The sequence below is a fragment of the Camarhynchus parvulus genome, chromosome Z, assembly GCF_901933205.1.
Source record: "Camarhynchus parvulus chromosome Z, STF_HiC, whole genome shotgun sequence".
NCBI lineage: Eukaryota > Metazoa > Chordata > Aves > Passeriformes > Thraupidae > Camarhynchus > Camarhynchus parvulus.
Genome location: NC_044601.1, coordinates 59,124,849 through 59,143,220, shown reverse-complemented (window position 1 = coordinate 59,143,220; position 18,372 = coordinate 59,124,849). Strand labels below are relative to the sequence as shown.

Here is an 18,372-nt window from a genome sequence, read left to right as displayed (position 1 = left end):
CAGCGCACCGCCCCGGCACGTGTGCTGCTGTCCCCCCGCTGTCATCACATGCCATCCCCTGAGGTCATCCCGTGCTGCTCCCTATGTCATCCCGTGGTGTTCCTGTGGTGCCATTGCGTGCTATCCCCTTAGCGTCACCCTGCGCTGTCCTATCCCGAGTCGTCTTCCGACACAGTTTGACCTGAGCCCTTCAGAAGAGCCTCGACAGGCTGGAGAGATGCTCAGAGAAGAACTCTCAGAAATCCAACAGAGGAAAATGCAGGGTCCTGCACCTGGGGAGGAACAGCCCTGGGTACCAGCACAGGCTGGGGCCCAACCTGGTGGGGAGCAGCTCTGTGGAGCAGGACCTGGGGCTCCTGGTGGACACCAAACTGTGCGTGAGCCAGCTGTGCCCGTGTGGCCAGGAAGGTGAACAGAACCCTGGGATGCCTTTGGAAGGGCACTGCCAGAAATTCAAGGGAGGTGATCCTGCCCTGCCACTCAGCTCTAGTGAGGTCTCACACGGAGTCTGGTCTCTGGAGCACAGCAGAGACATGGAGCTCCTGGAGTGGGTCCAGCAGAGAGCTACAAAGGCGATCAAGGGATTGGAGCATCTCCATTATGAGGGAAGGCTGAGAGAATTGATCCTGTTCAGCCTTGAAAGGCATAACTGAGAGGGGACCTCATCCCTATCTGCCACTGACTGCAGGGAGGGGTCAGAGCAGGGACCGGGCTCTGTTCAGTGGTACCAGGCAGCGGGATGTGAGACAGCAGGCAGAAGCTGATGCACAGAAAATTCCACCTGAACATGAGAAAAATCTTCTTTACTGTGTGTGTGATCGTGCAGTGGAGGAGCACAATCACACACACAGTAAAGAAGGCTGTCTCCCTTACTGAAAATACTCAAGAACTGTCTGGATGCAGTCCTCTGTTGTGTCCTCTGGTGTGATGCTTGAGCAGGAATTTTGGACCAGATGACCCAGAGTGGGGCCCTTCAACCTGACCCAGTCTGTGATTCTGTGAATTGTGTTATGTGAAATACATCTGGGTGGATGGGGAGAAAATGGCAGATATGCTGAGGGCTAAGCTCTCTAGGCTGATGACCCATTTATTCTCTTGTTTTGGTTTTGTCAGGAAAGAGGTGTAGCGCAACTTCCTACAAGGATGGGAGAATTGGGAAGCTCTCTTTCCTTCCTCCGTTACCTGCCATCAGCCAAGCCCTGGGCAGCCACACACTCAGTCTTCCACCAGTGGGAATGGGGAGAGGAAGGGAAGGGTAAAAGGTGGAAAACCCTTGGGCCAAGATAAAGAGAGTTTGATAGGAAAAGCAAAAGTCACACATGCAAGCAAAGCAAAAAGGTATTAATTCACCACATCCCATGGTCAGGCCGGAGTTCAGCCATCTCCAGGAGAGCAGGGCCTGTCATGTGTAATGGTGACTGGGGAGAGAAATGCCATCACTCCAAATGCCCTGTCTTTACTCAGTACTTCACATTGAGCATGATGTCACATGGTCTGGAATATCCCTTTGGTCACTTGGGGTCACCTGTCCCAGCTGTGTCTCCTCCCAGTTTCCCATGCACCCAGAAAAGGCCTTGGCTCCGTGTAAGTTCTGCTCAGCAGCAACAAAAACATCTCTATTATCATCACTGTGTTCAGCACAAATCCAAAACACAGCCCCAGCTGCTGTGGGGAAAATTAACTCTGCCCCAGCCAAAACCAGAACATCCTTGTAATACTTAAGAATCAAGGGTCAAAGCGGCATTTCCTGAAATGAAAATTGGCACACAGTTTAACCAGACACAGTTGGCAGTGAGAGGTATTTCACATTGCTTTTGATGACCCTGCCTGGTCCTAAGACAGAAAACTGACCACAGGTAGCCTGGGTGGCAGCCCTAGTTTTGCAGGAAAACTGCCCAATGTTGGTGCAAGGTGTCAGAGATGAATACCCTCTAGTAACCAGGGCAGTGCCTACACACTTTAGGACTCCCCCAACCCTCAACCTTTCTTGATCAAACTTTACCTTTGCTAAATTAATCCCTGAATTTCAATGATAAATACAATTTAAATCAACATGAAGAGCCATAAAGAAACATAAAAATTGTGACCAGGCATGTGAGTCATCTGTGTTACCTTGCTCAATTACTTAGTGCACCAAAATTGGTTAAATATCTATCATTGAGCTTTCGCCATGGAAGAAAATAGAATCCTGCCCTAAAGAGTGTCTTAGATGCCTGGATTTTCCTTTTTCTTTCTGTACATAATATAGTAGAAATGTTGCATATCATGAAGAAATACAGAATCTTGGAATTTTATTCACGAACTTTTATTAAACTGAAATGCAAACACCATTGCAAAGAGATTTTACAATGACAAAAGATCAAAAAATTCATCAGAAAGCTACAGACCTCATAACAATATTGATCTTACAAGTGAAAACACTAACAGATTTTAGTAAAGCCAGCATTTTCAATATTAAGAACTTAAAAAATGTATTTGAAAGCGTTTTCCTTTAGATACACCTAGAAACAATGAAGAATTCCTGAGCAACTACTTTTATACCAGTATTCTCCAAAGAATGTACATACAACATACGAAATCTAATTCTTACAACTTCTTCTATTTTAGAAATTTACAAAAAAAATTTGGATGCGGTTCACAGAATAATTGTGCTTAAAGTCATTCTGTTGTCACAGTAATGACACTGCAATAACCTCTCATGTTCCACATTGCATACAAATTTTGAAACTGAAGTGGAAAAATGCCTAGCTTGTATTGCAAATCTACCAACGAAATGGTTTATGCAAAAGGAAATAAGTTTGCTCTAAGTATGGGGTCATCTCTTTCTCTGCTGAAAATATACTGTTTATTCTGGAAATTATTCAGAAGGTGCAATTTTCGTTTCTTTGAGAGTCTGCTGGCACAATTAAAGGCAAGGAAGTTCCACAGACTTTTACCCTCACTTAGTAGCACATCAGAATTTTGAACAAATACAATTAGTTAATGATTAACATGTTTTTTCTGGGCTCTACTTTTTCATAACAGTGCCCTCAGTACTGCTATATCTTACACAATGACTAAAACATACACAAAAACAACAAAAAGATTTCAGAAGCCAAGATAGTGCTGAGTATCTGTGAGCAATATAACACATATATAAGAACTGATGGTTGTATTATATTTTTCTAGTCAGAGTAGAAAAAATTATGTTTCAAAATGAAAAATAAACAACACTAAAGCAGCCCAGGAGCTCTTTCTAAGTATAGCTGAGCAGTAGTTTCTTCTCCCTTTTGGAATGAAAGACAAAGGGATGAGAATTAAGAGTAGTCTACAGCATTACGAATATTAAAAAATATGATACGGCATCATTATAATTCTGTCTGTAGAAAAATCTGCTTTTTTCTAGACATGTATAGTGTTGCATCCTACTGAAGGAAAATTTTCTACTTGTACAATGATTTTCAGCATCCTCTAAAAATTCTACTCAGTGCTACAAGTCTCTAAAACTAATCATTGCAGGAACTGAAATGAAATCTTTCAATTTTTATTGATGTCAAAATGAGGTGAAGGTACTCAGCAGCTCACAAAAATAGATCCAAAAGCAGCATTGTTTAAAAAAATAGTTAAATAATGTCAAGATCCAAGACAAACAGCATCACCGAGTAGAAAAGGACACGAAACTTTCCAAAAAGAGGAATATATAAAAAAAGACCTTTTTATATCTAACTGCTCTATGCACCAACATCTTGAGTATAAGATCAGCTTTTAGCACGTCAGCAATCTTAAGAGGCCACACAACTAATGCAGGTATTTTTCTTAAGTACTTCCAACAGATATAATAGTGCCTCTTAAAAATGTAACATATTGAAGAGATGTATTTTAAACCTAACTTGGTAATTTTCAGAATTTATTACCAAGACAGAGACTTTCTGACTAAGGAAAGTATTAACAGATACATTGTCACAAGTACAAACTGAAACAATGCCCAGAAATGCCAAGAGGCTGCTTAGTAATATCCCCAAAGTGTTTTTTCTCTTGGAACTTCTAGATCATTGCATTATATATATTAAATAAAAACAGAACAATGCTTAAGGATGGTAGTCATATGGTGGGACAATGTAAATGGATAGATAAATCTCACCTGTATATTTGTGTGAAAAACAGAAGGTTGTTTATAAAAGCAGTATGGTGCACTTTATTTCTCTTTATTTTTCCCTTAGGAATGCAGGAAATGCAGTGTCAGCTCAGATGCTGAGCCTGACTCTTCAAGTTTTGTTTTTGCCTGGGACCAATGTCAGATAGGGGGAAGAAAAATCCTGTAACTGGCAGAAAAAGAATGACCACTTCTCATGTATAGGACATTTTCTGCTCATATGAAACAGCTGATCCATCGTAGCTGATTTCAGCATTTTGCCAACAGTAAGGCTTTACTGCTTTTGTGGACTATACCAGGTAGCTGTGCACATTTCCGGTTTTGATATGGCATTCTCTTCTCTTCCTTTTTTCCCCCTCACTAATTCATTTATCATTCCTCTCAGTTCTGCTAGTGCTCATTTTTTATTGTCTATTCTCATATTTGATTCTTTTCCTTCCATTTTCTCGTCTTCCCCCCTGCTTTTCAGCTGTAGTCAAAATGCATTTTTTCCCTCGTCATCTACCATGTAGCATCCCATAGTCACTGTACTCCTTTTCTGTTCTGTCACGTGCAGCAGTCTTGTCCCTCTCCCTGTCACTTAGTGGTGAACTTGGCAGGACCAGGTTAACATTTGGACTCTATGACCTTATAGGTTGTTTCCAACCTAAACTGTTCTATGCTTCTATGATATTTAAGCTCTTTATATCCCCATGTATTATGTATTTAGGCATCCATTTATCTTTATTTTTCTGCTTGACATACACCAGAAAAATGAAGAAAATCCCTGATTTGTTTCAAAATGGTTTTCAAGGCTGAGCCATAAGGTTATTAAAATTGTTATAATTCAGTCCATCTTTCCACACCCACAGGAACTGGAGCCTGATTTTAGTGTTACTGTTTGAGATAGCTGAGAGCAGGGCTTTCCACTTTTACTCATTTAGAGACAGAACTGGAAGGTTTGCTTCCTAGGAACTCAGTTGAAAACAGGTAATTCTAAATAGCAATTATTGATAAATACCAAGTTCCATAGCTGAGATCCAGAATGAAAGCACCTCTGGAAAATTGGCTTGATCAGTTCCAGTGACCTGGAAATACAAATAGTGGCAAAAAACTTTTCAGGTCAGGAATGGGACTGATGCCTGACTGCCCATCTGGGCACCAAGTATATTCTTACAAAGTGGAACTTTCTTTAGTTTTTTTTTTTTTTCCCCATATTAAAAACATTTAATTTTGCTACACATCTAGAATATTCCATCCTCATACTACCACTGCAACACAAGTGATGATTTCATGACAAGCTGTTTGTTAACAAAAATATTTTGAATTTACAAATAAAATTTTAAAATTCTTGATAGATCGAGTCACAAATTTACACACAAAGCAAAATGTTTTTTCTTGTTTGCCTTTTAAAGGGAGCAAAAAAAACCTCTGAGGTAGCAATTATTGAGAATGTGATGCCTGATCTCATGACACTTTTTTCACTTTATTTGTCTTTATGGCTTTGTAGAAGATGTCTGATGTCTATCAAGTGGCTTACAGGACTTCAGTTTCCTTGCACAACACCTTCAGATCAGTTTATAGTTGCCATGAAATTACGAAATACACTTACAGGCTTCATGATGTAAACCCCACATAAATAATGCTTCAGAAAGCATAAAAAAATTCTGCTTATTCATTTTGAACACCTGCTGCTACTACACTTTGGATACTTGAATGACATTTAAAGCAGCTGTCTATTTTTCAGCAATTTAAACATAGACACACAGACAGATATACTACAGAATTCACTGGTTTGACATAAATCATCATTACATATTTGTTTTACAGTTTGTTCCATAAACACATACATCCTCTTACTAATATTATATGAGGTTAATTCACTGCATTTTTTAAAAAAAATCTTTGCAGTTACATAGTATCATAAAGACCAAACCTAAAGTCCTCCTCATGTGTGATACTGAGCTTTGTGAGCACATGCCAATTCATTAGTTTGTATTTCTTCTAAAGTCTGAAATACTACACAGAAATACTAAAATTGTACATCCAATATGTCTCTGCTAAAAAAAAATCTAGTAAACAACTGTATGGTAAAGAATCATATTTGCCAATACTGAAGAAAAAATGTTAATAAAATTAGTCTGAATCAGAAGGAAAGGTTAATTACCTATAAAATAGATATGTTCAATTTTAGGAATTTTGTAAAACTAATTATGTAGAAGAGTCTTTATGCTACCTTTTAGGGCTTTAACGCTATTACAAAGTAGTTCACACTATAAATGACATGTGGATAACTTCGACATTGAAAACATCATTCACATTCTTGAAATAATTATTCCAAGTGAAAAATTTGACTAACTGTGCAAGAATTAGAGGGCTAAATTCTGTTCATCCCTCTGGATATCAAAGGAGGTATCAAGAGCCTGTTTTTCCCCACCGGTGTAGCATAATTTTATACTGATTGACTCTGTAGAACTGCTGCAAAAACTCATGTACTTCCTAACGAAAAGCTTAAAGACCTGCAAGAAAAATATTGTTGCAAACAGAAAAAATTAATTATTTGAAAATTCAAAGGACCAAATACTTAGCTGAGGGTTATTTTGATTCTACAGAACACTAGTATTTTTTTTTTAATGTCCTTTCAGATGTTTAAGGTCACTATCAGAAGCTCTGCCACTGAGAGGAACAAGGTGTTTTGGAAAATATAAGCAAATCCAAGGGAAAATTATTCTATCTGCACATTTGTTCAGCTTCAAGAATTAAATATATTTATAACAATGTGCTCAAATTACATTTAGCTACAAATCCCCCAACACTTCAAAGCAGCAAGCAAATGCCCCTTTTCCACTGTAGCTGACTTTCCCTTTTCACAGGGAGACACAATGATTTGGCATATTGAGACATTCATCAGCAAAGGTGGGAGATGCTCAACACCACACAAAGTAATTTAGGCTACAACTATTTTACAGTTTCAGTATTAATTTATGACAAAGCAGAGAAACTCCTTGACTTTCCTTCTGTGTAGATTATTGGAGGCACACACGCCTACAACAGTTAGGCAGGATGAATCATACACTTAAAATCTGATAACTGTTGCGTCTGTTTGCTTCAGGTGAGAAGTAACTTCAGGTAAAAGATACAGTGGGAACAGCCTGTTACTGTCATACATCTGGGTAGTCACTGTGTTCTAACTTTAGAAATCTACCCTATAAGGAACATCTTTAGGCTCTAGGCTTGATGAGATACTACAGCTTCTGTGCATTACTAGATACATCCCAGAAGGCCTGCAGCAGCCTATCTTTGTGCACATCATTTAGGTGTAGGAAATAACACAGATAGAGCTGTCTGTGTAAAGAAAGAGGAATGTGTCTGATCTTATTAGCTCTGTCAGATTCAGTCAGAAAACTGAAGGGTTAATAAAACACTGTCGCAGTGTGTTTTCAGCTTACACACACATTCCTCATAACTCGAGTTTCTTTGCAGTACTTCTAGCATCTCTAGAAATTTGTAAGGTATACTACAGACAGAGTATCTATGGTAAAATTGTTCAATTAACTATAACTGAGTTTTATGTTTGATACCTGGAGTAGCCACTTCATGTCTTCATGTGTTAAATAAGTGGTTGAATTAGGAATCTAGGATGCCTTCCCCTACCTTCAGCAGAGCATCCAGACTGCTCTGATGAGCCCCTGGAATTGGGCAGCTGCCTGTACAGAGGACAGGCTCTAAATCTGATGTCACCCTGATGTCACTGTTACAGTCTACACTACCATGTATGTTTACAGAGACACAGATAATTATTTAAGTTTTAATGCCCTGTCTGTGCAAAGGCTAGGTGCTTCTACCAACCTGTGCTTGAGCAGTTCCAGGACTTTGAAGGTAAAGGGTGAGAGTCTGATTTGCTGAATTAGATATGGCCTTCTGGGACCTTCAAAATCTGAAATTCTCTTTTGTCTGGCTCTGCAACAAGTATCTGATTCTGCAGGAAGGCTTGCTCAGTGCGTAAAATCATAAAAATATGGAGAAAAGTAAAGCTGTCCAGGAAGGAGACGAACAAAAGAGAGCCCATCTATCAAATACACTCCCCTCCACAGGTACAGGATCATTACCTCACCTCTAGTTTCCAGTTTCCCCTGAAGCTAGAGATGCTGGCTAAATACTTGGCCCACTTTTAGCCAGTCATCGTATGATCATACTTTTCTGGAGTCAATTAATCTTTTGTTTCAAGAAGGAAGGCCAGAGCAACTTTGCAGCCACTACAGTATAATTTTGATTCTGTCTTCAGTTACATGGGATATAATGGACCCTTGCTGTTCCCACTGCTGTTCTGGGGACACATGACCACCCCAAGTACATGGACTCCTCATTCCCACTGCTTTTTCAGTGGAGTGAATCAGACCTTGGAGGCTGATTCCAAAAGTAATGTTCATAAATTTATTATGAAAAATATGACTTCAAATTTTACTTCCAGGCTCAGAGAAAAGTGCAGGATACAGGAGAGTCCCATGTCATTTACAATTGGCATCAGAGTACAAATCCAAAGGGAAAGAATCTTGGGTCTCAAAACCTAAAATCTATTTTATTATATAATTACAGGTAATAAAAAACCTGTGAAACAAATAATTTACAATTCAAATAGTAATATATCTGTAATATATTAGAAATATAGTTTAAAAATGTCTCCATATTCTTAATTAGTATAAAGTTTAATTTTATGCTTTGTATAGAAATTATAGCTTTACTTGTTACTGCCTCAGCAGAAGGAGAGAGAAAAGTTCCTCGGCAGCTAAATAGCATTGGGCAATTAAAAAATATTTTATTTTACTCTTTTTTGGTAATAGAAAAATAGCCTTTAAAAATACATAGTTAAACATATGGGCTTATATTAAAGTAAAATTGTGTATTATATACAGTAAGGCAGTATATCATATATTATCCTGCTTTCTTTTTCATTTTGGTTTGTCTGGACTAGGATATGAATGGGATGCAGCTTTCTGTGACACTGAAACTTAACAAAAATACATTTAGAATAATTTGTTATTTTACTGCCATTTGTAGAATATATTCACTTTTATGTATGATTTGTCATGTGCAAGAGCTCCTTTTTCTCAAGGATTGAGAAGAAAGATAAACAAAACAATGCAGTGTCAGAATGCATTCAGAAGAAAACACATTGTAGGTAAGAATACAATTGTGCAATAATTTACCTAATGGAGGAACTGCTCAGATCGCTATGGTTTGCTGACTCACCCATAACAATTTTCATCTTTTGGAATCTGTGGTATTTCCTCAGGCTTCATCAACCAACAGAAGTTTTGCAGAACTGAATAATTATTTTACAGTGCATTTTTCATGATAGACAAGACCCATTTCCTCATTTCCCTGTGTCAGAAATTTGTGCTAGTGATCCAGGATTTACGTCCACGACTATTACCTCGACTCACAGATTATCTTATTACCTGTACAATGCACATAGGAGGATAGGCTTTTTGAGGCTAGGCTTTTCTAAAGAGCTGTTTGCTATGTGATTTTGTTTTACTGTGTGTAACTACTAAGTATGTGCTGTACTAAAAGGTTATTTAAAGGAGGGCATAAAGGAAGATGGATCCATGTAGTCTGATCCACTGGTGTCTCTTCTGGAGTCACTTGGAGTTGTCGTGCTGTAGCTCGTATTCTTCTCAGCTTGACTTTGCTGAGGGTTCTGAGATGTTTCTGCTACAGGTTCTTGAGATACAGGTGTGTTCTGGCTGCGCTGATCTGGCAATAGTACTAAAATGTGATGGTCCACAACTGTTGAGACCTTGGTATATTCTTTGCTGGTTCCTGGAACTGTGCATTTTTTGGTCTTTCCATTGTTTTCTTTATGTTTCAGTAATAGTGTTGGTTCCTCATCTTGTCTGACTTTATGAACTTCTACATAGTCCATTAGTTTAGGATTCAGGAAAGGTGACTTGTTACTATGTTCACTTTGTCTGACCTGCACTGTGGTTTGGTCAGTTTTGGAATACTCCATCTCGCTTATCTTTTCCAGGTCATCATAGACAGTTTCAGCAATAGGATATAGCGATTGACGACTTTCTTCATTTCCCACCAAAACTGGTGAAGTGTTCACATTTGTGGTGTTCAGTGTTATCTTGAATGCCTCCACAGTGCTGTGGTAGGCAAACATAGCAGCCTGATTACTGGGTAACTGAGCTGCCAGCCATGTGCACGACTTTATACTCTCACAAGGGAGTGTTTTCTGTTCTGAGGTCGAGGCCGCACACTGATCGTCCCAGCTCCCCTTCCCCCCTTTCTTTTCTTTAGCTCTTACATCTTGTGTTTGAAGAGTAGATGGAAGGCTGCGGGATTCCCTGCACTTCACAGGGAGGAGAGAAGGGCTATCACAGCTCCCTCGGCCTGAGTCACTGTCTGTTTCCTTGAGAATAATTTTTGTATTTTTCCTTGGAGTGTCATGACTTGGCATGAGCTGCTGATCCTCACTGTCCTCTACCTCCAGATATTCTATCAGTAGTTCCTCGCAGTCTGATGTTGGAGGGAAACCGTGGCAACCAAGAGCACTCAGTAATTCTTCAGATTTTCCTGTCTGAAGGTATAATGAAGAGGATATAATTTTTCATTGTCAACCTTAGGGATTATATGACTAGAACAGTTGTGAACAGTCTACATATTTGATGCATAAACACTTCGACAGCTACATTGCTAGACCTAAACCTGATTTCTACTGCTGCAGAAAATATTGAAAGAAGGGAATAATTCCTGAATTTCCTCAGTGGGGAGACAAACCTAAAATTCATGTTGTAATGTGGGAGGAGCAGGGAGCTTTTGGCAGGTAGAGGTCTCCTGAGTTTAACAAGAAGGAAATGGAGGAGAACTGCAGCGTAGACATGTCCTGCTTCTGCAGCATAGCAAAAGACCATTAAGAGCATCTTCCATAAGAACTGCTAGGAAGTTCCCAGAGGCATTTTCTTATGCCCCAAGGAACAGAGCAGTCACAAACCCTGTTCTTAAACTCCTGTTACAAGTGAAAGACAAAACTCTGACTCACACATATCCTCCACATACTTAACTGGCAAGAGTTGCTTATTTCCAGCATTGAATAACTGGAGCAGCTTTACACGTTACTGTGGTAACTGTGTTTGCTAGCACGTAAGTTGGAAAAGCAAGTTATGGTGAATTCTTTTGTTGTTGGCTATGGTACTCACCTCCAGCAGATGTGTATCTATGCCTTTTATCTTTGGTCCTGGAACTGGTGGCAGGATAAAGGCCATCATTCTAAAAAAAAACCCAGAGCAAACATACCAGCTGTAAATACAGACACTAGCTCACTATTTGTTCTCCCACTTCCTCAGAATATGACTGAGATTTTAAACACTTCTCCCATATCTTATATGTCCCAGTTGGACCTCTGTCTCCTGTCTGCCTCTCAAGCTGTGTAATTGACAAATCCAGTTACAGCTCATACAGTACCCTTAGATGAATTATAAAAAACACACTAGTTATACAAAAGTTATTTAACTGGAAAAGTAAAATTACTAATGTCCTTTTAATTGTCATCTGTCCCTTAACCTCCAGTTCTCTAATACCATTGTAAATTCATCACTGCCCAAGAAAGAGTGAAGTGAGGCACAGCTCAGGAGGGCTAGTGAGGCTGTCTGTGCATGTTTGACTGTCACCTGACTACTGCTAAACAGGATGGCTTTTCCAGACACAGTTTCTATCCCTTTCTTCTACTCAGACAGTATTTTTTGTCAGACTTGTACAAAAGGAATAATCTTTGCAACACCTTTCTCTTTCAAATTTGATTTAAATTAGCCAGGATTCTAAGAAATCATTTGGGAAATTGATAGAGACACTGGCAGAAAGACAGTCTCATAATATAACCTTGTTTACTTTAGGAAATGATGACAAAACCCAAAGACATGTCTCCTACAGAACAGGGATACTCCAAGTAATGTTTGATGAATATTACATGACTAACCAAGATTAGCCAGATCTAACAGAGCTGTCTCTAACTGAGAATTTAGCCTGGTTTCCATAAGAAGCAGAAACACTGCTTTATCAGTTGCAAATTAAGTCAAATAGCTATAACTAATAGTTTATAAGCTAAAGTAAATGCTAGGGGATATTGAATCAAATATTAGAAGTCTATTTTTGAAAAGTTTTCTCTGATCTTGGACTCCATGCAATTGTGAAATTGGTGGCTTACCTGTACCCTTTCATAATCATTATCCAGCTCATGATTAAACATATAAGAGATGACAGGACACCAACGATGATCCATACAACCATATCTTTTACTCTAAAGTCTAAGAAAAAACAGAACTATTCAAGGACACACATCTAGCATATGCATAGTTAGCATGCCAAAAAAACTTTTATTTTAAAAATTGGCCTAAACTGCCAAATTTATTATCGAACAGAGGCCTTCAGCAGCACAGACAGATCTCAACAATCCTAAAATCAAATAATGAATATAATTTTTACTAATGGTACTGCACAGGAAATAACCTGTCTTGGAAAAATCATACAAAAATGCATGGAGAGGAAAATTTTGTCACAGCCAATTATACAGATTGGGTTCAAATCCAGTTGTACTAAACCTGTAGTCATTGCATTATTAAATACATATCATACAATTAATTAAATGCTGGGTAAAGTGACCTAGGATTACATATTTTGAAGGATTTTTATTTTAATGTAACACTTTTTATACTGAAGTGCTTATTTCATATTAATTCCAGATAAAGAATAATGAAGAGCTGTTACTGTCTGAAGGCAGTTGCTCTTTGTTGTCTCTGTCACAGTTTTAATGCAGTTGCCAGTGTTCTTTTAATTAAAAACTACCATAAAGAGAACAAATGAGGCAACAGACAGAAAGGACATGGTTTAAATAAGCAAAGAAATTATTCAACCTCTTAACTCTATCATAAAGTAATGAAGGGGAAAGGTATCTGGGTATGATGCAGGGATGATAAAGATTTGGTTACCTTAGCAATGATATTCTTGTCTGTCCTAGGGAAACTAAGGGATCTGCATGGATGCCACAAACAGCTAACAAAAAATATAACATTAACTTGCATGTAATAACAATTACAGAAGGGATGCCTGGCCACTCACCAGTAGGGATCTCAATATACATTTCTGGGCTCCACTCACTCCACAGTCCATGGTGGTCTGGTTTGCAGTGGATCTGTACAATGTAATTCTTTCCGGGATTTAAACTAAACATTTTGCATTGTGTTTGCTGTCCAACAAAAATAGTCTGGAAACAAAATAAACATCACAGCTAAGGTTTTGGTAATCGAGATAGGTGGGAATGGGATCAAGCTCTGGTATACAGTGCAAATTCAACTGCTGTATAAAAACACATCATGAATTTATGGCAAATAGGTGAGGAGCTGTGGTAATGGTAGGAACAGCAATGGTGACCAGAAGAGGAGGAGGCAGAGATTAATGAGGGAGGAAGAAACAGAGATGGAGAAAGAAAATGCAGAGAGGAAGAGAGAATGTGGAGTTGTGGAAATGCACAGGGAAATAAAAAGTAGGTCTTGCAATGGCCAGAGGGAAGTGCAGTGGGAGGGGGAAGACAGGAGGAGACACAGATGTGGTTTGGAAGTTCTGCGGATGAGAAGGGCATGGAGTCAAATACCAACAGCTGGAGCCTTTAATTTACCACTCAGCTGTTTAAGCTGTAGATCCTGGCCATAAAAAATTATTATTGTTGTGTGGCCACTACAGTTACTACCTAATGGTTACTTATATAAATTTAAATTATTTTAGGTAATGTCACTGAGGCTTTCTGTTATCTAAGAAGTACCTGTGATCAAGAACAAAGCATCATGAAAGAAACATGACTAAATGAGAAGGAACAATTTAAACTACAATGCCAATATGATTAATAATTAATGACCACAATTAAAAACAAACACTTAATCACCTGCTATTGTACAGCAGCATCTGAGATACCAGCAGGAAATCATAGGTCACACAAGCACTTTTGAAAAATTATGAACTATTTAGAGTGTCTGCTTCATTACATTCAGGCATGGGACCTGGCTGACAAAATCTAGCTGGTCAGAAAATATTATCTAGCAAAAACTTGTGACAACCTTACCTCCCATTCCTCTCCTTCTTCAGGCTTTAGTCGCAATTCATATTCAAGGGTAAGCCATCCAGATCTGACATCAGCCTGTGGGGGTGGAGACCACGTCAGGACCAGATATGGTTTTCTCTTTATTGACTTTTTTAATTCCAGAGTTATATTCACAGGAGGATCTGGCTGTACTGTTGAAATAAAAGAACTGTCAATAAGAATCTAAGTGACTTTTTTCCTTGCAGCTTAGGAAGAAATATAAAATGATGTGAGTGAATAGTTGCCATCTCCATTGGGTCTGGTAACTTAGAACTGCTATTGGAATATAGAAATCAAGAGTTTTCAGATAAATTAAGTATGGATTTAGGAATTTTAGCCCCCGAATAGTAGTAAGTATATTACACTCACGTTGAGATTTGCCTTAACCATTTATCATCAAAAATATTTTTTCTTACATTTCCATTTATTGTTACTTTTCCCCACAACTGTATTTCAAAGTTAACATCTTTAATGTTATGTTATGAAAGTTGTGTTCTACTATAATCTTATCAAACCTTGGCATAAATATTTAGGAACACTGAAAACATGGATGCAGCTAATGAAACTTGTCTCCTCCATCTTTTACATTCAGAAAACACGATCATGCATGATCCCTGCACTTCCAAGTAAGGATACTTAAAAGTAAACGAAAACAGCATATTAAAGCTCTGTCTATATTTCAAAAATAAACCAAAACAGAACACAGGATTCAGACTTGCATCTCCCTCAGTTGAGAGGTAGAGCTTCTGCACATTGTGCATATATTTTACCACTGTCTGATCAAAGATTCATCGGGTCATTGCACTGAGGTAAAGTATAAAGCCATTTCTCCAGCAGCCTTTTCCCAATTGCCAGACTCCTGGCAGCCAGATCCTTGACAACAAAATGGTTATCAAGGATAATGTTCCGTTCCCTTAGATAAAACCCTAATTACTTGTCCACAGTCACTCTGTAGAAAAAGTCTGAGAGAATGATTATCAGTATACTGCTATAAAAAGCACTAATGCAGCTTCTCTTGGGTCTGGAAACTACTTTTGGGTAATCAGATTTAAGTATTATTAGTTAAAAGATCAAATTGATTTCCGTTACTTATACAGTGGAAAAAAGATTTTAGCTGTATGATGTTTCTTAGGGTTTGACTACAAGAAATATGGAAAACCAATAAATGTTTATCTGAACATAATTTTAAAGCTTTTAGCATTTTTGGCTTCTTTGGAAAATAAGATGGTACAGGGATGAATATTGATTTGTTATTACACTAAGGAATATCTTATTTGTATAAGTTTTAAACTTGAATATAATACTACATACAAGGAGAGCTGGATTTAAAATTCTTGTGTCAAAACCCATGATTCTGAATAATTTGGTTCCACAGAAACTACTTTTTAACTCTTACCTATGTAAGTCACATCCACATAATGAGGATCAGAGACATTACTTCCCATTTCATTAGTTGCCCTCACAGTAATATTGTATATGGTCCAGAAAGAGGTGTGCTTTTTATCGAAGTAGCACGAATTGGGGCCTGCAGTTTTGTAATCTGGACATTCATAAACTTTTTCTTCTCTGAAATGAAAGAATCCCAGTGATTAGGTTACATGGACTGCAACACCTGATTTTGGTTACTAGTACTTCAGCATTATTTAGGGCTGGATCTGATTTTTCACACCTGGCAATGTGAAGAAAATCAGAACACTGCTTCCAGACTAAAGAGTCATTGGACAATCCCAGAGACTGTACTAAGCATTTTCCCCACGAAGTAAACACCACAAAGCCTGAAGGATTTAGGCTATTGCAGATGCAGCTGCAGGCTAGTACAGCACAGCTCTTCATTTTCTGAAAGCCACTGTTCACTGCACAGCCCAGAGCCCTTACATATTTCAGAGGCTGAGTGGAAGTGATTGCTGAAGTCTTCTAACCTATCTATTAAAAATTATGTATTTCCAATGTTCATCTCACACTTACAGGAATTCTGCATATTACACTAATATGCTTTCAGAATTTATTTGGTCTTTCATCTCTTCATCTTAAAAAAAAAATAAATCTACTTTGTACTCTCCTTCACATCCATACCCAAGCTTCCCAAAGTCAGAGGAGGGGTAGGAGAGAAATTTGAGTATGTAGTCTTTGTTTTCATGCTCTTCCTAGATGCACAGTAACAAAAGAAAAAGTTGTGGATGTGGACATCTTACTCTGCCATACCTGGCTGGGCCAGTATCTGTCTTTTTACACCAGAAGTGGGCTCTCAGCTGACAGTTACAGAGTTTAGCTTCTATTTAGGTAATTGCAAAGTAGAGCACTACTAGGTGAACTAAAAAGGACCAGAAAAGGTTCACAAGACTTATCTTCTCTTTCTTTAAAATGAATGTTTAGCACTTTATCTGAGTTCCAAGGAAAGATTACTACAGAAACCAGGAAACATTCATGCCTTATGAATACTAGTACAAAACAAGCCTTATCAGAAGACAAAAATTTTAGTATCTGCTAATTTTGGAAAGTTTTATTTCTAAGACTGTGTGGTTGAAAATTTTTAGGACTGTGTAGTTGCGCTGTTTACTAACATGCTGTTGATGAGCAATGAAAAGACAGAATTCACAGTAATTATATACCTGTCATTATAAAGAGACCGAGATTTAATATTTCAGTCTTAGACATGTTGCTGCTTTACTGTGATGCCATAACATGCCACTGGACAAAACCATGGACTACAGAAAATGGCATTTTTGACAGAAAATCAATGAGGATTGATTTTCCAGGTCCTTCCAACAAAACACTGAATAACTACACAGCACTTATTACCCCTCTTTGCTGTAAAGCAAAGTGTGTTTGGTCAAGAGTCCTCCAGCTGAAGCAGGTTTCCACCAACAAGTAAATGTTTCTTTTTCAGGAGAACGGCACTTTATTATTATAGGCTTTTCAGGAGGTAACTGTTCTGTAAGAGATAAAGAAACGAATTAATTAGTAAGTTTAATCCATTAAATCTACCTTTAATTTGTAAAACAAAGTCAAACAGAGAACAAGAAAATAGAAAATCAGGAAAACAGAAAAACAGGAACAGGAAAAAAGAAAAACTTGCTTCGTAGTGGCACAGGAAAGGAGGGACCGTTTTCTGCTTAGGGCAACAACTTGCTGCTTTCACCTGGATTCAGAATTCTCTCTCACTGCAGCTGCACTGAAGAACAGTTTTAGTTTTCTGCCTGTGGCTTTCTTCCGCCCCAAAATCTAATTGGGAATGTTGAAATACAGTCACAGCAGGCTCTATAGAATTATTTAAAATACACTCTACTATCCAATCTATTTTCTATGGTGTTCTGGTTTCAGCTAGCATAATTTCTTCTCAGTAACTGGTATAGTGCTGTGGTTTGGATACAGTATGAGAATAATTTTCATAATAAAGGGATATTTTGTCACTAAGTCATGTTCATCCTAAACCAAGGGCCTTTTTGTGTCTCCTGCATCATCAGTGAAGAGTTACAAAACAGAAAAAAAAGGTTGGGAGTGACTACAGATAGACAGGTGACCTGACCAAAGGTCACCTGTTCCACTGAACATCATCTCCAGCATACAAACTTGGGAGCTACCTAGAACCAGTGCCCATCAGGATTCAGAAATGGAGTCTGGCATTTATCAGCAGTGGGTGAGAAAATATATTGTCCAGAATTTTTTTTCCCTTTTCTATCATCATCATCATCATCATCATCAATAATAATAATAATAATCATCATCATCATCATCTACTACTACCACTATTATTATTATTATTATTATTATTATTATTATTATTATTATTATTATTATTTATTATTATTATTATTATTATTACATTTTACTTTGTTTTAATGATTGAACTGTTCTTATCCCAACCACAGATTTTACCTTTGATTCTTTCCCTCATTCCACCATGGTGATATAGGAGTGGACAGCTGTGTGCTGGTTTGTTGCCAGCTGGGCTTAAACCACTACATATGAAACAAATATTTTTTTCCAAAAGATGTGTTTAAAGATTATTCTGTTTGTTTGAAAGGTATGCTGTAATTTTCTTTTGATTTTAGGTAAAAAAGGAAGAATGTAAATGTATGTCTATTTGTTGGCATTCTTGCCAGTAATTTTCTTCTGACGTACTCAA

At 38.0% G+C, this 18,372-nt stretch overlaps 1 protein-coding gene across 1 annotated transcript in view; it reads right to left on the bottom strand.

Annotated features, from left to right (window-relative positions):
- Window positions 1-2,444: 2,444 nt before the first annotated feature.
- Window positions 2,445-18,372, bottom strand: part of PRLR (prolactin receptor) — a 154,320-nt gene continuing 138,392 nt past the window's right edge. Inside the window, exons 10-16 of the mRNA XM_030968226.1 lie at window positions 17,046-17,178; window positions 15,643-15,812; window positions 14,229-14,398; window positions 13,232-13,376; window positions 12,321-12,420; window positions 11,317-11,386; window positions 2,445-10,697 (exon numbers count right to left, since the gene is read on the bottom strand). Coding sequence (XP_030824086.1) covers window positions 9,687-10,697; window positions 11,317-11,386; window positions 12,321-12,420; window positions 13,232-13,376; window positions 14,229-14,398; window positions 15,643-15,812; window positions 17,046-17,178 — 1,799 coding nt within the window. The 3' untranslated portion in view covers window positions 2,445-9,686. The remainder of the gene's footprint in view (window positions 10,698-11,316; window positions 11,387-12,320; window positions 12,421-13,231; window positions 13,377-14,228; window positions 14,399-15,642; window positions 15,813-17,045; window positions 17,179-18,372) is intronic.